General features: G+C 40.3%; 2 protein-coding genes across 5 annotated transcripts in view; both read left to right on the plus strand.

Moving 5' to 3' along the window:
* The window catches only part of LOC110046576 (uncharacterized), a 25,571-nt gene extending 18,941 nt beyond the window's left edge, over positions 1–6,630 (plus strand). For 2 of the 3 annotated variants that reach the window (XM_089273724.1, XM_089273725.1), the window contains exons 17-20: positions 1–31; positions 152–3,032; positions 3,339–3,722; positions 3,904–6,630. The exon at positions 1–31 is cut by the window's left edge and continues 614 nt beyond it. In XM_089273724.1, coding sequence (XP_089129850.1) covers positions 1–31; positions 152–3,032; positions 3,339–3,722; positions 3,904–4,082 — 3,475 coding nt within the window. In that variant the 3' untranslated portion in view covers positions 4,083–6,630. The remainder of the gene's footprint in view (positions 32–151; positions 3,033–3,338; positions 3,723–3,903) is intronic. The other variant, XM_089273726.1, reaches the window with a different exon arrangement.
* Positions 6,631–6,702: 72 nt separating this feature from the next.
* LOC110046602 (TPR and ankyrin repeat-containing protein 1-like) overlaps positions 6,703–21,353 on the plus strand; it is a 30,961-nt gene continuing 16,310 nt past the window's right edge. Inside the window, exons 1-11 of one of the 2 annotated variants that reach the window (XM_089273728.1) lie at positions 6,703–9,310; positions 9,773–9,870; positions 11,352–11,589; positions 12,833–13,063; positions 15,131–15,361; positions 16,979–17,209; positions 17,710–17,860; positions 18,369–18,766; positions 19,367–19,597; positions 20,180–20,419; positions 20,851–21,001. In XM_089273728.1, coding sequence (XP_089129854.1) covers positions 11,362–11,589; positions 12,833–13,063; positions 15,131–15,361; positions 16,979–17,209; positions 17,710–17,860; positions 18,369–18,766; positions 19,367–19,597; positions 20,180–20,419; positions 20,851–21,001 — 2,092 coding nt within the window. In that variant the 5' untranslated portion in view covers positions 6,703–9,310; positions 9,773–9,870; positions 11,352–11,361. Of the gene's footprint in view, positions 9,871–11,351; positions 11,590–12,832; positions 13,064–15,130; positions 15,362–16,978; positions 17,210–17,709; positions 17,861–18,368; positions 18,767–19,366; positions 19,598–20,179; positions 20,420–20,850; positions 21,002–21,353 lie in introns of both variants that reach the window. The other variant, XM_089273727.1, reaches the window with a different exon arrangement.

Raw genomic sequence — 21,353 nt, forward strand, 5'->3', positions numbered from 1 at the left:
GTTGGCCAAACTTTACGAGAAGACAGGAAAGGTAAATATTACACTAAATATAATAATTTGCGTAATTTTCTTTTCTCCTTTTGAAATTTGAATTACATTTCATGTCAAGTCAGCTCTGGTATTTTTATTAATCTCTCTTTTTTTTCATTAGTTTCAATATGCTGCTCGGCTCTTCAAGAGGAAAGGACTTTACAAAGAAGCAAGCAAATGCTACGAATCCCAGAACAATTATGCTGAGGCAATCGAGACATTTTGTCAAGCAGGCCTCTATGAAGATGCGCTCAATGCCCTTGAACGCTTCAAAATCCTTTCCAAAAGTGGCGAGGGAAGACAAGGAATTATTCCACCAAGGTCTACTCGCACTGTTGAGCGGCTTCGTCACCAACTGGCAGATCAGCATTTCAAGCGAGGGAAAACAAAAGAAATGGAAGAGGTCCTTCAACACCTCCCATCCACCACTGATCGCATTGCATTTTTAAAGAAACGGGGATGTCTAAATGAGGCCGCCAGAGCTTTGGAAGATGACGGAAGACGGGACGAAGCTGCTCGTCTTTTAAGAGACACAGGAAGATTCCAGGAAGCAGTTAAGTATTCTAACGATCCCAAGTTTGCTGCTGATTGTTTAATGGCACAAGTTCGTACAACCAAGGAAACGGAAGACACTCCTGAGATTCTTCAACGTGCCCTAGAAAAGTATCAGCATTGTAGCGACATAAATGGCCAAGCCGAAGCATCACTGATGCTAGGAAATCTATCCCGGGATATACGGAAGCTTCAGGAAGCCGGCAGATTGTTCAACAAGTGCAAAAATTGCAGCGGTGAATTGGAGAGTGTATCACATTTACTTCAAGCTACAAGTTGTATTCCTCCACCTGACTATCAACAGTGGGTTATTGTTCGAGCCTTGGAGAGGGTGCTTCGACTGGTAATTTATTTGTTCAAGCCTGCTGCTAAGCTGACAATGGCTGAGAGACAAGAAATAACAAGGTGTGAAGGGCACTTTGGACTTTTCAAAACCGACGATGCGCACAAGGCAAGGTTTTTCTGTAAGTCTGGAGGACGATTCGCCAAGACGCATCCCGAATTCGTCAAAAGCAATATTTCTAAAACTGAAGCGACTATCGACACTGTGGAAGCACATCACAAAATTGCACGATTTTTGATTACTTCTTCTGGTACTCTCGTGGTAATGATTCGCAAGATGTTGGAAACGTCCCTTCTGAAGAGTGCGGTCTGCAGGGAAGTGACACAGAGAAGATTATGTGAAAATGAAGACTGTCCATACCAGCACAACGACACGCAAGAACTCTTTAATACTCGATTCACTGCTTTGTTCAATTTTATTTTTTTGGAATCAGTTGTTGAAAGATTCATATCGGACATTGCTGCTTTCCCAGATGGAATGGAAATCTCTGCAATATTGATGTTTAATGATTTCAAAGAGTTTCATGCTTGTCAACGTTTCTACAATTTTCTGTTTCCTGCCTCGGGATGCAGAAAATATCATCTTACAGGTTCACAAGTTGATAACATAAGAATTACTCAATCAGTAAAGCATCGACTATCACAATTTGCCCACCACTCTTGGAAAAGCATGGCTGAGGACAAACGCAGATCAGACACGGATAACTTCCTTAAAGTGTCATCATGTCTTCAAATAATTGGTTCTTCTCCTTTTATGGTGAGGTTGATTTGTGAAGAGGAGAATGGGTTTCTGAGAAAGGCAAAACAACTGGGTTCCAGGCTAACAAATGAGCACCTCGTGAAGAACGGCATGATTGAAGACACAAACCAAAGTGGTCGTCGCTACGAAAGCTATCTGCACTGGTGGGAATACGGAAAGAAACGCCTACACGTACATGGTAATGTCAAAGATGCAGCCCACTTCATTATCCGACGTTTCCTCACATTAACAGCAAAGCGAAGTGGTATGAGTTATCCATCAATTGCCAACACGGTCATGATCTTGGAGCACCAAATGACCGCTTGTCTTGCATTGTACTCTCGCCTGTGTGTAGACCACCGATATCCGGTCTGTTTACCAGCAAGTTACCTTACTGTGGTCCGGCTCTGGGATAACTTCAGACCAGGGGCTGGGGAGAAAGGCATCTTTACCTTGTACGAGGCAGTTGATCACCAGGCTAGTCATGAATCAGATAAACTGGGTCTGTTAAAAGCAGTCTATTCGATTCTGAACTACATGACAAGATTGACATGTGGTAAAGAAGCACCCTTGTTTGACGTGTTAGGAGACGCCATTGATTCAGAAGACACTGGGGAAGCTGAGAGAGCCCTGGTGTTGGTCCTTACCATGCTCTGCAACTGTGGAAGAGGAATTTCAATTTTCTTAGATAAAGTTTTACTGGAAAATATCCTTAAAATCAAGGCAAGTCCCCGTTTACCTCACCACGTCAGCACAGCTCTAGAGGAAATTCAAGAAGCCAAAGGTTTCTCTGACGTCATAACAACATTGAAGAAGCTGCTTGATAGCCGTGGCGAAGAATTGTACGATCTTCGCTGGAACAAAGGCCAACTTTGGTCTGATGGGCCATCAAATCCAAGCCGCTACGCTCAAAGTTTTCGCACTGAGGTATGCAACTTGCGAGAAGAATTAACACGGGATCAGCACCAAGTGGAAGCATCTGGTGTTAGACATGCTGTCCGTCCAGAGGGAGACAATTCAGAAGACACCGAAATTCTTGACTCTGCAGGAGAAGGTATGGAAGTAGAATATACAGAAGACGAGCTCAAAGAGAGAGAAAGCGCTCGTCGCGAAGTGAACGTCAGTGTGATCCAAAAATGGTACAGAAGAAGGAAGTTGGCGGAGAAATTCAGTTTTCTCGCAAGAGTCTTGAAAGTTAGAAAACTTAGAAGGTTTGAGTCCATTGAAGAACAGACCAGGTCGTCATCGAACGCGTTAGAGGAACATTTTGCCCAGTTCAGAGTCGACTCATCTGCCTGTGGAATTTGTGGAACAAATTTTCAAGTTCAAAAGGATGAGAGCCTCCCCATGGGCAGTGAAGATAATGAAGGTGATCCTTTAAATACATTTGTTGTTTCTGTAGTCATAAAAAGAAAACTGCTTTTAAGTTGGCTTGTTGATGACTCTCGTCATAAAAGAGGGCGGGGCTCTAGAAGTGGACAATAGACATATGCCTCGTTATGAAGAACTGTTGAATCAGAGGGAAATGTGAAGAAATAAGGATCTTAAAGAAACTAAACTTATTGGAAATTCAATCCGCGATCTAGAATTCTGAGTTTTAAATTTCAAATGGTCTTCAAATTAACGGTAAATAGCCTAGTCAGTTAATTACTTTTTTTCATGGTTTGCTCTTTAGAAGACCGTCACGGGAGCAACCAAGAGATGAATAGGACATCACCAGACGAACATATGGAGACTGCAGAAGCCCACCGAAGTACTCATGCACATTTCCAAAAAGCCAAGGAATTCCACCACTATAAAGAACTCTATTTACACAAAGTTCACCCCTCTTTGACGAAAGAAAACGAGCTGCGCAAAACGTTAGAAGATCCTTCTTTGGCTGGTGAAAAGAAGCAAGTTGAACTAGATTTGGATCGTTTGGAGAGAATCCATTCTTCGATAAACAACGAGGTGCAGTCCATAGAATCTTCTCTCAACTGGACCAACATCAGCTCGCTTATCAATGAGTTAAAATCATTCGAAGACGCACTTCAGAAGACTGAAAAAATTGTGGAACAAGGTAATTTTTTGTCTTTGAATTTAGCGCATTTGATCTTTTTCTTTACGGAACTCGCGCTTTATTTATAGATAGTTATGTTTGATCTCCTGCAATGAAGGGCCATCATATTTTGCCAAAATTAAAGCTCATGGAGAAGAGATCAATGTCAAGGTTAATGAAAATACTTTTTTGTGATCTTTAGCAAAAGAAGACTCTCTTAAGGCTAAAATTGAAGAAGTGGAATCAGAAAATGAAATATTCCGCGAAGACATCAAAGAAGACGACGGGGAAGATGAAGAAAATGCGTCTTTTATAGAATTTACTAGTGGAAAGGAAAAGGTTGGAAAATCGAAGCGACGCAGTCGAAAGCGGAAAAGATAGACTTGCGAGTCGATGGTAATCAGTTTAAAATTGAAGATGAAAACAAGACAAACTATGCATACTGCACTAGTGTTCAGAATAGCCTGGTTGAGCAAAGGCGCTGTTACGCTGGGCAATTTTTCTTGGAATTTGTCTCAATGGTCTCAATTGCGTAGTGTAACATCCCTTGATATTGAGATGAACATGTACAAAATAGAATCAAGTTCTACTCTTCTTAACAATTACTGCACTGAAAATCTTGTGAGACAGGTTTATTCCAGGGCATATTACACGCACTAGGTAACGTTTTGTGCGACTTATCTCAGTCGAAACGATGCAACAAAATTGCACGACAAGTTGCACAAAAATTACCAGCGTTTCAAAGCTTTCATCTCCTGTTGTAGGTTCTGTGTTTGCATCATTGAACCTAAAACCCTTTTCAACGACATCAACTAACTGATTTGAAATTGTTCTCGAAAAAACAGGTAACACTCGCGATAGTTAACAAAATCAGTTTTCACTTGACCTTGAAAATGTGTTTTGGTTAGACTTCGTCTTCTATTTGGCAAAAGTCTAATGTGTGAGTTTGTTTCCTTCTTTTTTTGCCTTTCTTGAACCACGTGCTTTAATTTTTAGGCCTTGTGTGTCTTGCGTGTTCGTCTCCAGTTCGCGTGTTTGGTCACTAGCCAATCAAAATCCGCGCACTAACGCTAAAAACGTTCGTTAGATCAACCAATGATCGCGAATCCACGGGCAACCAGCTTTGTACAAAATGCAGGAGACTTTCTACTCGACCAAACATTAAATGTCCGCTAATGATAGGATTGTAGCAGTCTGCTCGTAACTGGAAAACTAAGCTGTTGACAATACAACAACAAATGGCATGAGGGAAATTTGCTATATCGACATTTCAGTTAAAGGGGAGCTTCCCCAGAGCTGTAGTATCACCTGGCCTGCATGGGGTTATCTGTTAGATGAGTATTGGTCAAAATTCACTGATAGCTGAGAGACGGGCTGAAATTCTAACTGATAGCTGATAAATGGCACAAACATAATAATTGACAGACAACTGAACATGATAATATTTGAAAGTTGTACCTTTTAAGGGTAAAAATGGTGGCTTGGTACTGCTTACAGTATAGCTGGTTTTCACATGACGTCACTAAAATTCGAACTACAAAACTATTGATCTTCCTGAGATTTTACTTAAATGATGTATAAGAGCAGCTGAAAACTAATGTTCATACAAATTTTCGCTCCGAATGGGTTCTTGGTTTTGTGATACACTACGCTTGAATTTCCAAGCTTTTGCGTGACGCGGCATTCACATGACGGCCTAGAGAGCTGTCATGATGGTTAAAAAAGTGACTTATTTCGGGGAACTTGGCTATCTGAACAGTTCATGTCTTAGAAAAAGTATTATTTTAATATTTAAGAGTTCCTTGAGGGATAAATCCACGCTTTTGTAGCAAAACTCAGTGACAGATGTTTCTGTTGGTTTCCGGCCGCCATGTTGGTGCCCATATGGATGGGCACCAGCATGGCGTCTCCATACAAATCTCTATAAATTTGGGTAAAAAATTTCTCCGCATATCTCGCATAAGAAAAATTGCTGTGACCAGAATTTTGGCGAGAGTCTTTGCATATTTACGTTCTTTCGTTTTCCAGATTCTGGACTTTATCTATTGACCGGTTTTGATTTTGATTTTGATCTATTTTGAATTGCGTGACACTGAAAACCAGCAATTAGGCCCCGTCCACACTACGCCGGAGAAATTTGGAGACGCAGCTTCATTTCTACGGTTAGGCCTACCGTCCACACTAATCCGACGCGAAAACGGAGCTTTTCGAAAACGCTTTTCAAAGCGGAGGAATTTGAAAACGCCGGCTTTGCTTTTCAATGTGGACGAGAAACATTATGAAAACAGAGCTCTTTGAAAACGATGGCATAACGACATTCATGTGATTTCCCTGTCAGAGTTTTCCTCAAGAACAACTCCGAAATGACTGGTGATTGTTTCGTTTTCAAATTTCTCCAACGAAGTGTGGACGGGTCCCTAAAAACTTTCTCGCGCTTAGGAATTTATAACTGTAGATATAGCTAGGAGATAATGAACTCGTTCCCATGTTCACTGATACAAAACTCGGGCTCGTCGTTTCATTGATTAATAGGTTAAATATACGATGAAGCTGATCGACCAATCACTGAATTAGATTCGGCACTTTCCAGCGGAGAGCGTTGAGTGTCTATGTTGATTCTCGTTGTTTCTGTAGACAAGGACTTTCGGCATGACAGTTTCTTATCATTAATAATTACACTTTTATATTTTTTCCTTTGGACTTGTAGTTGCCTGTGGAAATTGATGTTCTGGAAAATGTTAACTGCGAACAGGAGCTCATGGCCGTGGGCTCCTGTTCTGAAGGAACTGCTTGAGCTATTCGACGGCCCGGGGTGGAGGGGGGGGGGGGGGGGGGGGTTTGAGGTTCTCGATCCTTGAATAGTGGTTAGTTTTGCTTGTGACGTAGTTGTATCAACGTGTTGAGCTAATTAAAAGCCGAGCTTACTTGCTTTCTTCTACTCAGTGTATTTTCTATAAGCGAACGCTCTGCACATCATCATTATCTTCATCATCACCATTACCAACTGAATTATTCTTAAATTTCGCAAATTTAAGCCTCGTTATTGTTATAAAATATATTCTTATAAAAAATAAAGAGTGTATCCAGACATTTTGGGGGATATTGAGCAGTTTCCGAGATATTTAGAATATTTAGGGGGATGTTTAGAAATATTCATAGCTTAATTTGGCTTCGCTCTGTGTTTTCCTCGCTATTTCTTGAAACAATTCTCGGTTCTATGGTACAAACAATCCAGTTCAGCGATTTCTCGCTCGAAAAATATAATTTTATTCCATGTCCGCTAAAAGCGCTAAAGCAGCAATTTTTTCAAATGGTGGATGCTGGTAACATGGAAGCGCCCGAAGCTTCTTCCTCAACGTTAACTCCTACTAATGCAAGAAAATTTTGAAACCTTTGGCCTGTGGGATTCAAAACCGTTGCATTTGCAGGGATATTTAGAGGGCTTTTTTGAAAATATTTAGAAAATTTTATGCATGCAATATTTAGAACACATTTTGAGAAATTCCGGAATGGTATTTAGGGCGATTTTACGTGATATTTGTGGAACTAAAGGCCTAATCATCATCATCATTATCATCATCATCATCTTCATCATTTCTTGACACCCTCGCGTCCACCAGTACCCTTAAACAAACACTGTTCTTTGCTAGTGCTTTAACTTGACCCCCACACAGGAACAGCCCACTTGTTCTAAATCCTGTAGCATAGAATGCTTCCAGTTGCTCCTTGGCCGTCTCCTCAGGTCGCTTGCCAGCTGACCGAGCTTGCTTGCCTGAAATTAATTCCTCACGTTACCACAGCCAATCCTTGTTTTGGATTTCACTGGAGCAAGTTGATCGGTGTTTGACGGCCCAGTTGGCCGGTGTGACCCAAAGGCTTCATTCCTGTCCTCGATGGACTCCTTGTCCCTCTCTGTTCCAAATCCATACTGTACTGATTTCGGTCACTGTCGCATCATGACTACTTTTTAAAGAGGATTTTATTTTTAAAAAAATAGGGACGAGGAAAGAGTGCCTGCAACCAGTTCGTTATTCTAGGAAATGCCTCCTCCACCCCCTTTCCTAACTTCCTACCCAATTAACCGACTTTTACAGTGTAAATACCTTGCTAAACGGAGCACTAACCTTCGCACTGTTCAGGCTAAACGAAGGCTATACAGGTTAACCGAGGTGATATTTGAGCTACAGCCGAAATGTTATGTAACAAAAAGACAACGTGTTCCGTGTTTCTAACGAGCTATAGGAACACGAGTGGATTAGGAGAACAAGAAATTTGGGAACACTAGCCGACGGGCGAGTGTTGTCACAGCTTTTGCGAGTTCTCCCTAGCTACGTTGCGAGACACAGATTCCGTTTTCTTTCTGTTCGGTGAGAGAATGGCCCGATTTATACTGGAGACGGATCAACCGTGTGGGACGAGCTTGGGCAAAGAACGGTAGGTCGTCTGATAATCCGTATGTGTATAAATACGGGCAAGCAGACGGATCATCCGTCTTGACGAGTTATTCACATTAAATGGTCCGTCTCACAAGACGGACTATCGCGATAGCTCGTGTGGATGGATGCTGCTTGCCCGTATTTATACACAGACGGATTATCAGACGACCTACCGTTCTTTGCCCAAGCTCGTCTCACACGGATGATCCGCCTCCCGTACTTCGGGCCAATCTCGATCTCCCTCGCAGGTTAAGTTCTCCTACGCGGAAATTTTATGATCCCCTCGAGCCGTCAAGAGCCTCCTACAGGTGGGAAAGAGGACCGGGCACATTGTAGAGACATTGTGTTGTGCTTTTCAGGGCAAGACACAATTTACTCTCTCAGTTTTATACTCAAGAACACTGCGGTACTACGTACAAATAATTATCAAAATTATAGGCTGAATCAACCAATATTTTTGCGTTTGAAGTATTTTTTGGGTGATTTTACCCAAGATCAACAAAAAAGAAATCACCTATAATTGTAATCATCCGTGAATAAATTTGCACATTTGTTTTTCCTCTCACGTTTTGCGAATCGCAAAATAACTACTACGTTCGCCGTACTGGCGGAAAAAATCCTCAATCTCAAAAATAACCGCCGTTTTTCTCTGTCGTTCCCGGATCCGGGGCTCATACTAGGAGGACAACTTCATCTGGATTGGATTCCGACTACGTGATAAAAATTTTTGTGTATTTTTTTTTTTTCGAAGAAAACGAAAGCGCACAAAGACCTGCAAGCGACCCACAAGTACGCCGCGAAAACGCGGTTTAACTGTTGGTATCGCGCGGTCTGTCGGGCGTGATCACATGACGTACGTGACATGTTACATTACCTTCTCGCTCAAAGCTGCCATGTGCTTGAGGTCAAGAAGTTTTTTTCCTACTTTTTCAGCAAAAACGAAGCGTTTCTCGATAGATTTCGAACAGTGAACATCTTGGCAGTTTACAAAGGAAATAGTTAGCGTGATTTGCAGCTGTGCAGCGAAGCGGATATCTGGCTCATCTGGGCTTCAAGCGCTTGGACTTCGTATTGTGTTTGTCAGTGACAGCGATTCCATGAATTTTTGCTGCCTTCACAAGTCGTGGGTCTTGTGTTGTCGGAAGTAAAACGGCCTTGTTATTTCCCTGAAAGGTAAGGTTAATCTTATTGAGTTCTTTAACAGAACAGGTAGCCTCTGATATTGTGAGGGGGGAAAGCACAAATTGTAGTTTTAAAGGACTTCAGACAGCATGCCAGTACAGTGAGCTGTGTCGGGAGTGACGTCTTAAAATATTCATTTGACTACATTTTTCACCATTGCTTACTGGACCTAACGACAATATTGACCGTCAACGTTTGAGAATTGCTTTCAATTGTAATAACACCGACATTGCGAGCTGCAGATTTGTAAACGGAAGCTTATTCTGTAACCCAGACTAAAATCCTTCGGTTGACAAAACTTTGAAGTGCGAAAAGCGTTTGGCGTGTTGAAAGGAAAGTCAAAGGCAAGATTTCTTTTGTTTGGGAGAGTATTCCATCAATTATCTCGAGAACTATCTAATTCCTTAATCCCTCTGAAATCAGGTTATTAATTACGTTTCCTTTTGTGCACAGAAATCGGTGAATGATTGTGTGTGGACAGCAAGCCGTCTGAAATATATCATGGACGCGACTTATGTTTTGATGGGGAATTAAGCCTTGATGTTACTCATGTAAGTGCTGTATAAAGCTTCATCGATGTAAGCTTAATTAGCTTAATAAATATTTTGTGTTTCCTCACTGTACGCTCAGTATACTATATAGTTCCACCTAGTATATAGTCGCTCCAACGTCGACCGTAGGCAAATGAATGAAATTCTCTTTTTTGGCACTCCAACAAAGAACTCATTGATTGATTGACATTCTTTGTTGACATACTTTTACATTTCAGGAGCCTTTGCAAGCGATAAGAAATCTGAGGATGGGGTTGGGAATATTATTTTGGTGGTTTAGTCTAGTAGATTTGACTTTTAAAAAGCCTTGAGCTCATGGATTTTCTTCGGAGAGTCTGATCAAACAAATCCAAGATAAGCATGAATTTTGACTTCAGTTGTTAGTTTGGAAAAATGTCCAACCAGCAAAGAAGATTTTCTCACAAATAACTAAAGAAATCCTGGGGGAAATTTTTGGTGGGGCTGTGTGGCCCAAACCTTGAAACCTGTACCAGTCCCTGTCTCAGGCCAAAATCTGTGATTTACCATACCCTATTTTCAGGTATCAATACCCCATTTCAGACCTCAAAAATTAGTACACGGCTATGACATATGACCGCAACTAACCAGAAATGTCTACCATTTGGGTAAACATTTGAGATGGGTATAATGATAAGGCAGCCATTTTGAATTCTATTGTTTCAAATAGCCATTATATATGGGAATTATGCTTAGGAGGCAAATACATACTAATTTACCCCCTGAGCATCCAATAATAGCTATTTGAAACAATAGAATTCAAAATGGCTGCCATACTGCTGAAAAGGTCCATTTTGCCAACGCTGATGTAGAGAAAAAATAGTTTCTTGTAAACAAAATACCTAATGTCAAGCCAGAGTGAAAAACTTACCCTTTTTAGACCAAAATCACTCAAAAGCCATACCTTTCAGGGTTGCACACTCCTAGCCCATATAAGGGAGTACCCCCTCCCCTGATAGAAATCAGGACCCAGTTGTTCGAAAGTGGATTGATGCTAATCGAGGATTAAAAGTTAAACAAAGTTCTTATTTCTCTTGAATAAAAGTGTTTTCACCGTCCATGTTTCTTGGAGTTTGACATTGGTCAAAGCCAAAATTGAAGGGCAAAAAGTTTAAACAGAAACCTTCACTGAAAAGTTACAAAATTGAAATAAATCCCCCAACCCAGAACTTTGATAAATGATTTGATAATGATGGAATTGTCAGAGTTTGTCAAGTGGTCTTTGAACTGGTCCTAGAGCCCAGAATGAGTCTGGCTTCAATTATTTATGTGAGAAAAATTCTTGAAGAAACAAAAGCTTCTTGCCATTTGTGGTTGACTCATGTCCAAACAAACAACAATAATATGTCCTGGGCAAGAAGAGGAAGAAGCTATTAAAACAAAAGAAGAAAAGTGAAAATCTGTTTTGTCTCTGGATGTTATTATCAAAGTTTTGAGCTTTTTTTGTCTTTGCCAATAAAAAGAGTGTGACTCATGGATCCATGTGAGTGTGGCCATCAAGGAGACCTTGCTCGGCGTGCTGGAGAACTGAACCAAGCTGTTATCCTTTTCACTCATGGAATACAGCATACCCCTCCCAGCAGACCAAATCTTGCTGCTGAGTTGCTTAGAGACAGAGCAGACTGCTATTGGGACTTGCACCGTAAAGAGGAAGCATGCATGGACATGAAAAGAGCTCTAGAGTTGTTCCCGGGTGTCAAGGTAACTGGGCCAGTTGGAAATTGGTGTTTGCCTATTTACCTACTTGTAGGCAGTGCTCATTTATTTTGTGTATAACCTTTTGTTATTGTATGTGCAGTAATAAGGGTGTTAAATCCTTTATCATGGCTAGCTTGGACATGGGAAAAGGTGAACCAAATCCTGTGCTTTGATTGGCTACCACTAACCAGTCCAATCATGCTAAAGCCAGGACCCGAGATACATACATGTACGTTTATAGAAGCAAGGGGTCAGTAAGGAACTACAACAGGTCAATAGATACAAACAGCTCACCAAATCATCAGATCTTGTTTCTATTTATCATTTTCACGGGTCAAGGAGCGTCACGGTTTCTCCACCAGACACCTATCTCTTACTAGGGGTGGCGAATGGTCTTTCAAAAACCATGGGTCTCACAAAATTTTGGTCAAATTTCATGGGTCTCACACTGATAGTCTTATTGTGTAGGCGGTTATGTGCCTGGCAGTCTTGATTTTTGTGAAGGCTAAGAAAGTCTTGAACTATGGATTTCTATGTTTTTTAAGTCTGAATGTCTTAGAATCTGAACATCTTGAGGTAACATTTAAAATACTTTGGAGTCTTGGTCTCGCAGCTGAAAAAGTTGAAATGTCTCAGGCTTGCAAAGAAAAACACTAGTTTTGCCTTCTTGGAAAGTCGCGTGTTTACATGTGCCATTCACCACCCCTCGTACTGTACACAATCAGACTGCTGATGAGTCACTAATTATTATTTTATGTATCCTTTACATATCTATTATAATTATTATTTATGTATCTTTTATGCATCTATTATTTATGTACTGTATCTGTCAACTGCGCTTGGTAGCGCAGTTGATAGAGCACTGCACCGCTATCGTAGATGTCATGGGTTTGAATCCCGTTCAGGCCTGAATTTTTTCCAGTCTTTGATTTCACAACTGCTCAAGTTGTGTGTGTAACTGCATTGATCAATCATATCTTCATATCTTTCTCCCCAGTTCTAATATATGGTCTTTCATATATTCACTTGTATTCTTCACCATCTACGGGTATCTTACGAACTCGCAATGTGAGCAGCTCCCAGTTGGCTTGATAGCTCAGTTCGTAGAGCACTGCACCGGTAGTACCAAGGACATGGGTTCGCATCCCGTTCAGGCCTGAATTTTTTCCAGGCTTTAATTTCATGACTGTGTATAACTGCATTGATCAATCGTATCTTATTATGTTATCTCTTTTATTCTAAACAGGATGAACCAGAAAAATGGTTGAGGAGAGGATATGAAGCCAAGGATGAAGAGAACTTTGCTGTAGCCACTCAGTGTCTGACTTATTCTCTGTTGTTCTGTCCTATGAAGAATACTACTCTGCTGTCCACCCTGTATGCTTTGAGGGCAGAGACAAACTACAGAATGACGAGAATTTTAGAGGCACGAAAAGACATTGCAAAATGTAGGAAGGTTGATCCGGCTTTTGTAAAGGTTTGTGTCAGTTCCCTGGACCCGTCAACAGGGTCCAAAATTGCACTTTCCTGGTCGCCAGTGCGACTAAAAATTTTGCACTGGTGACCAGAATTTCACAGCTGGTCACCAGTGGGCGATTAACTATTTCAAGCCACGATAATTACACAAACTTAGATTTTCAGCAAAATCAATTAAAATAAAATTCAAAGCCGCCCGCCAATTGGTCACTTACTTTTTACCTTTCCGCTGCTTTTGAAGTATAAAACCGATTTTCCTGTTATTATAACTCTACCACAAGGTTCCACAGCTACGATCAATGCCAAGCTTCACCGCCATGTTTTTCCAGCGGTTTCCCATAACATACGTATTGCGGGCGCAGAAGGCCATGTGCGTTCTTTCGCCATGAATATTTATTCAGGCGATGTGGTGTCCAAAGACTGATGTCCTGAACTCTTTCCGTAATTTATTACAACGTGGAGACGGAACATGTGCAAAGAAATTAGTGGAAGATTTCGATATTCAACATGGCGATCCATCGATTGTCTTGACAGAATGCGAAAGGAAAGATCGTTTTGCACATAGAGCAAAGAACCAAACGGCAGTTTTCAGTTGGGTACATTTCTTCTCCAAAAGGTAGAGACAAGAGAAGGTATAAAATTGACTTGAAACATTTGGCAGTCGCATGAAACTGCGAATATGGCCGGCATTCGATTCGTTCGTCGTGGGTTTTCATTTAAATAATCAGCGTGTTCGTATTTAATCTTATCGTTAGTGGAAAAATCGCCATCGTTGCGGCCCCAAATGCATTCTCTTTGTTCTGATTCTTAAAAGAAAAATTGGTGAGCAGAATTTTCCATCTGGCGACCAAAAATTTTGGTTTGTGTTTCGCTGCGAAGGAAAAATTTTATTGACACTTTTTGGCGACCACATTTTTCCATATGGCGACTGGAAAAAAAAAATTCAGTCGCCAGTTGGCACCTGCCTAAAAAAGTTAATTTCAGACCCTGGTCAATTTTGAACCTTTGTTAATTTTATTGAGGCCTACATGAAGTTCATTCAGGGAGTTTAGTAATACTGACTAATAACAAATATATGTGTGACCTTTACTGCTTGCCACATCTGTTATCCTGCCTTCTAATAGCCCATTGCAAAAATGTGAGAGGACTGGGAAAGAGTATGGTTGTTTTCCGTTTGTTTGAAAACTAAGATTTTCAAATGAAAGATCAACTAAATTTGAGAGTCTTAAGCAAGAATAGAAGTATTTAGAAGAGGAAAATGGCAAAATGATAGCTCTTCAAGTATCACCTAAAACAGAGAGTTTGTATGGATTGGGTAGACAGGTCACAAAATTTTAAGGGTTTGTATGGAATTTTGCAACTTTTGCAAGGCTCCCATTTGGACAATTTTCCACTGAAAACTCTCAAACTTGACTGGGTAGCTTTTCATTCAGTAACATTTCAGTTGAAATGAGGGGCAGGGAATTCTATCCCAAGACTGATCAAAATTGATATCATAAAGAGAGACAAGGGAACATTTCAACAGAACTGATTCATTTATTTCTCCTCAAGTATAAATGGATGAAAAGGATAGCTGTTAAATATTATTGGTTGGGATTCTGCTTTATCATGTGATTGAATCATAATGCATACATTCAATCATTTGGTCTGGAAAGATTACCAGAAAATGTCAGAAAAAGTAACACAAAGTCCCTCACTGGGCAGACTTTTATATATGTGTCGACATGGGTTTCCTGCAGAAATACATTGCCCTGTGAGCATCACTGAACACATTACATTGTTAAAAGTTTTAAACATGTTACATGTATATCAAAATGTGGTTGCTATGGAAATATTAATCCTACCTACAGCTGTACAGGTTCATGTTGGTTTTAAAGAAATGTTTGGCACCCAAATAGTAGCTGATGAATTCCAGGAAAAGTCAGAAACGTTTGGTGAAATTTCTTGAATGTCTTGAATAGATAGAGTTGTATGCATGTTATTGAAACTCCCTTCAGTGCTACTTTTTGTAAGAGACTATAAGACATAATTAGAATATTAACTTGTTTTCCTTTTATTTTACTTGCAGCAAGAAGGTCGACGCTGTAAGGAGAAGGGCATCCAGTTATACCAAATGCATAGTTACAATCAGGCCATCATGTCACTTGGACTTGCAAAAGAGTTTATACCACGGTCCATGGCTGAATCTCAGGGACAAGTCCAAAGCTATTTGGCATCATGTCATTTTAGCCTACAGCAATATCCTGAAGCTTTAGAAGCTGGGAAAGAGGCATACAAGATCAGGCCAGGAAGATCACTGGTTTGTATATGTGTATTTTGTATTTGATGGTATTCTTTTAATACCAGAGATTCGTATTGTGTTGCTGTCAAATGGTTGTTACATGTTTTTAAAAATTAAAAAAAAGACATTATGTAGACCTGCAATAGCTTTACAAGTGAGGAACAGCTGGATAGGGGTGTAATGATTCACACATTGTACCTTTTGATTCCATTATTACTTTTCAATTATGACCTTGCAAATACTAATTTTTTGATACCATCATGCAATTTTTTCTTGCTTCATACTACATTGAAGAAAGAACAAAAGTTAAGTGGAATTCAATAAGATCTGGAGGGTTCACAAGTGTTGGTTACTTATTATAAACTTTGACTTCAGTGACTGAGACATATGCTGAAATCAAGAACTTGATTCAATGAACATGTGCTTTGCCGTATTTGCATGGATATCTCTAGGGAGAATAGTAAAGGGTAGTTAAACAACTTTGTACTCTTCATAAAAACACAGCATGTAGGTAAATTAATCTATCAATTGACTGCTGAAAGTTTGGGGACATTAAGCATCTCTTCTAACAATTTGAGAAAAATTCGTCTCAAGCAAAGGTATTTTTTGAAGTGAACAAAAATCCAAATCTGATGTCAAATATTCTTGAATTGCTGGTTTGCACTGTCACACAATCAAAAATAAAAATTATATCTATTTAATAAATTAAGTCACGAATCTGGGATGTGATAGATGATTGATTAAAAAAAAAAAACATCCTTGCCAAGATTTAGGTCTGTGCATTTTTTCATTTGTGTGTTATTCGGAAGAGTGTTTCACCCAAATCTGTAGAGCTTTGTATGGAGACACCATGTTGATGCCCTTCCAAGGGGCACCAACAAGGTGGCCGTCAAGTTACAGAAACATCTGTCATTTAGGTTTACCATTGAAATGAAAAATTATTCCTCTAGAGTTTTGGCACATTGAAAGTAATAATTCTCCTAGTGCAGGAACTGTTCAGTTAACAAAAACTTGAGCGATAACTTCTCTTTTGACCTATGCGAAAGCCCTCTTGGGCCGCCATTTTAGTGTCATGCAACACAAAAACTTGGAAATTCAAATGTCCTCTATAACAAAATAATGAACCCTGTTAAGGTTAATGTCAAGTTCTTGGAGGGTCTTCTATCTGATGAAACTAAAACTTCAGAAGGATTGTTTTTTTTTTAATTTTGGAAAATGATGACGTTGCATGAAAACCGGCAATTGATCGGAATGTTCAAAATCGTGAGTAACAAAAATTTTGATAAATCGCAACTGTCCTACACCTGGGAGGAGTAAAGACCCTAGTCACTATAATAATGTTATGTTCTGAAAATTCTCCCCGCAGATACATGTGCAAGGGCTTTGAGAGGCTCACAACTTGCGTGGGGGTTTGGGTACCATTAGGATTTGCCATTTTTTAATAGATCATTTCTGAGTTACCTTGTGCCTCTGTTTGAAAACAAGTCCTCAGGCAAAACCTTTCATGATTTTGATTTACAATGAACCTGTAGGGGAAAGGCATTTTCATATGAATGGTTTTGCACAAAGACTTGTTTTGATGCTGAGGCAAAAGGCAACTCGGAAATGACCTATTGTGTCTTACTCTTCATGCAGGGTGAGGCAAAGAGGTGGAAAGAGAGAGGTAAACAACTTTTCAAAGAAAACAGATTTGATCTTCTTGTCGACTGTTATTCTTTGGCCATCAACTATGCTCCAACCAGTGACCGAGAACTTCTGGCACAGCTGCTTTGTAATCGCTCACTGGTTCACATAAGGAATAAGACTTTTAAGGTGGCACTGCTAGATGCTGAACGATGTGTGAAGATAAGGCCAAGCTGGTCAAAGGTGAGATACTAACACTAACAGAATTTAAAATTTAATCAATACATGTAATTGTATGCATGTATGCACCTGCTGGCATCTGCAGCTCTGGCAAAAATTCTAGGAAAACTCAAGCCTGTGTTTTTATAGTAGTTTTCAGAAGACACAGAAGTGGAAGTTTCAGATGATTGCTGGAAATGCTGTGGTTAGTTTACTTGATGCCAGGTCAAGATGTCATTGCATTGTGTTTCTCGCAGTGTCTCTCCCTATCCGACAGTGTAATGGGGCACTGGCATAAAAGCTGGGGATAATTTGTACAGAATGGAGTAATTGTAATGTGGGCCAAAATTTAAAAAAAAAAAGTTAAAATTGGTCTAGAGTACCCTGACCTACAATGATTTGTAACAAGCCAGGATTTTGCTTTTCAGCTCATCTGAAAATGCATGTCTTGTCTTTTGAACTGTGTTGATTATGCACGTGCATTCACTTGAAAGGTGTGAACATTATTAATTTCCTTGTACCAGGCACACTACAGGCTGGGATCAAGCTTAGCTGCCATGAAGCGTTATGAAGATGCTATGGACTCTTTTACTGCAGCTCTTGAACTTGCTGAGACAGATGAGGAGAAGTATGACACACTGTCACAGATCATTACTATTGCCTCGGAGGTGGAGGGTACGTTGCATACCATGCTTAATATTTGTGAAGAAAAAATTTGTAGTGGTTTCATACACCACTGGTGGCCGTGTCAAGCGGACTGAGTGCTGCCACCTTTATTGCAAAATCAAAGCTAATACAAACCATTACGTTAAAGACAAAAAAACGAAAAAAAGTCCAAGGCTTGTATATTATAATGGCATTGTATAAAAATGTAATACCTTTCGGTGGATGGTAGGGACAGTCAGCAATGGTGGATGCAACAAAAACAACTGCCCACCCCATAGGTCACATGACCTATACCCAGGCCCCAGCAATGTGTGAGGGAAACATTTTTCACTTATTTAGTTTCAAAAGTAAGAAATTACTCTTTGACTACATGTCCTTACTCTGAAAAATAACATAAAACTCATTTAAGTGTATGTGTTTCATTTGCCTGGTTTAGTGAACCATCATGCTCCAAGAGACATACTGTAAGTCTTGTATTTCATCTTTAGCTAATATTTTTTCCATCTTTTTATGTTAGACGGCACGTCGAATATAGACGAAAGGCTGTGTTCACAAACCATTATCCAGAGAGCTGTGGATGATGCTATATCAAAGCAGAGTTGGGAGAGACTTCGTGTCTTGTTTCTCGGGGGTGGGGGCCCATTGCTGGCCTGTCCTGACGAAGGAGGGCTTGCTAGTGGCTGTGATGCCTCCCAAGTTCCACTAGATCTTCTGATACAATCTCAAGTGGCAGAGAAGTTGTGCCTTGTCTCCACCTTATTGGAGCTTGGGGCGCATGTGGATGGGCTGCCACTCTGTGAAAAGCCGCCTCTATTGGTTGCCTTGGAGACTGAGGAATTTGGAATAGCTAATGAGCTGATTGAAGTAGGCGCTGATGTGGCTTGTGCATTGAATCAACCTCACCTTCAAACAAAGGTTATGAAATTAAATTTTATATGTTATTACTTTCTATTGGAGCATTATGTGTGGCTTCAGGAAATATTTCTTATTTTATACCCGCTCCATGGAAAGGCACTGGAAATTCCAAGGGGTAGGCTGAGTACAGAGAAAACCAATCATCAGTACTAGCGCAAGAAAGCATTCCCACTAGACCCCAAAAGTTTATTTCTTCCAGTACTTCTGTAATTTGAACTTCTACAAAAATTTTGCTTGAAACATCTCATGTGAGTGAAGGACAAACTCCACTAGCCTCACTGCAATTCCACTAGCCCTGGGCTATCAGATGCAGCTTTTTTGTATCCTGGTGGAAAGAAAAATATGAAGGGGAGGTACAAAGGGGGTAGGGGAGAGGTTCAAACCAAAAAACCTAGGGAGGGTGGTGACATTTTCTACAACACAGTTTCTTGAATGTAAATCTGACGCCTCTCTAGTGTAGGACACTCTCTAGTGTTGGACACTGTTGTTTAAGTAATGGCTCTCTTAGCTGCTTGCTTTCAAGCCCATACCTTCTTACTTTACTGGTTTTGTAGGCTTCATATTGATACATGTAGTTTCTGCTTATTATGTGCACTACAGGCTCAGGCACTGTACTGGAAGAAACAAGCCAACAAGAATCTCAGATTTGGAGCTGATTTCAGTGCTAGGCAGTACTACAACTTGGCACTGCAGTGTGCCCCTGAACAAGTTGTGGAGATCAAGAGGGAATGCTTTGATGCATTGGCTGACATCTGCTTTGAAAATGAAGAGTTTACTGAATGTATTGAACATGGAGAGAAAGGATACCATGTTAAGCCTGTGAAGAATGAGGTGGGGTGTCTGCATTTCTCATGATGGTTTTTAATTTGCTGACATTTTGCTTTTTACTTTAGACAAGCACAGTGCATGTATGCCCAAAGAAAATTATCACTGACCACAGCAGTAACTCTACTTACAGTTGAACCCCTATTAAGTGGCCATCCTTGGGGAAATGGGAGGTGGTCGGTTAATAGGGGTTGGCTGATAATAGGGGTTTGTGTAATTCGAATGTGTTTTAGTTTGTGTTAATTGCTTAGTGAACATAGGATCACTTTAAGACAATCATAAATGTGTATTTAAATGTTTTTATCAGTTGACTAATTTTATTTTGGACTTTCATGTCACTGTCTTTTCCAAACGAAAGCCAAACTACCTTTGTTAAATTTTTGGTGGCTGCTTAAAAGGGATAAGGACAATAGAGACCTTGCTCATCAGGATGACCAAAAGGTGGCCACAGCCACTTAGTAAGGTTGTGGGGACAATAGGGGTTTTATTTGCAGTATTTTATTGACAACCATTTTGGGACTTTGATAACTGGCATGCTTAATAAGGGGTGGCCACTTTATAGAGGTTCAACTGTAATTTGCTTTTTAGGAAGCTGTTCAAAAATGGAGGGAAAGAGGAAACCAGTTGTTCAAAGACAAATATTATGACCTGGTTGTTAAGTATTACTCTTTGGCCATGAACTATGTACCCCAGACGACGGAGAATGTTGACAAAATGAGTGCAGTGTTGCTGAGTAATCGATGTGCTGCATACCTGAATCTGGAGATGTATGACGAGGCTTTGGAAGATGCCAAGAGATGTGTTCAGATAGAACCAGAATGGTCTAAGGTACTGCAGCACCTTTGTGTTTGGTGCATTGTTCTGAATAAAACAAAGCATTTGCATGCTACCAAATTAATAATCAAAGGCAGATGATCACAATATTCTCAATAGTGTTGAGGTCCAAGCAAATTAATGATCCAGACTTTGTGTAGTTATCAAGCAGCTAAATAATTCATTAGCCCTTGGATTACACAAGTTAAATGTTAGTTGTCAAATTTAACATGATTTGAACAGGCTGTCTAGGGTTGCATCACATAGATTTGAGCAAAGAGTAATGTGCGTCAAGAACAAATAATGAACAGTGGTTCTTACAGCAAACAAATTTTCAGAAGAGCGTGAGTTGGCCAGACAACAGATAAACTGCGATTTAGAAGGTAATGTTGCAGTATTGTTTTTACATAGTAAGTGAAGTTCATCTGATTTTCATCATGTTGTAGGGGTACTATCGTCTTGGTTCTTGTTTAAACTTCCTTGGTCAAAATTCAGAGGCAATGAATCATTTCTGTGATGGACTGAAGAGGGCTGAGACAGATGATGACAAGTTTGCTCTTGCATCACACATTATTTCTACAGCCATGGATCTCAAAGGTACATACTGGTTTTTATTTTTCATGTATGTACTGTATGGTCTGACTGAATCTGTAAGGCAGGTAAAGTTAGGTACATGGCCTATCAGTGGCCTATCAGGCTGGAGCTTATCCCGGTTTCTGTAGCATGAAGCGACTAGGAGTATTTCTACTCCCCCCTGGTTGGGATGTAAGACTACGCAGGGTTATCACCAACATTAAGTTTGCTGGTAACCATTTAAACACCTGGGTGGAGAGAGGCACTGTGGAAGTTAAGTGTCTTGCCCAAGAACACAATGCAATGTCCCCATCCAGGGATCAAACCTGGACTACTCGATCAGGAGACGAGTGTACTAACCATGAGGCCACCACAC

Source organism: Orbicella faveolata, unplaced genomic scaffold, assembly GCF_042242905.1.
Source record: "Orbicella faveolata isolate gen_17 unplaced genomic scaffold, um_ofav_v1 contig_35, whole genome shotgun sequence".
NCBI lineage: Eukaryota > Metazoa > Cnidaria > Anthozoa > Scleractinia > Merulinidae > Orbicella > Orbicella faveolata.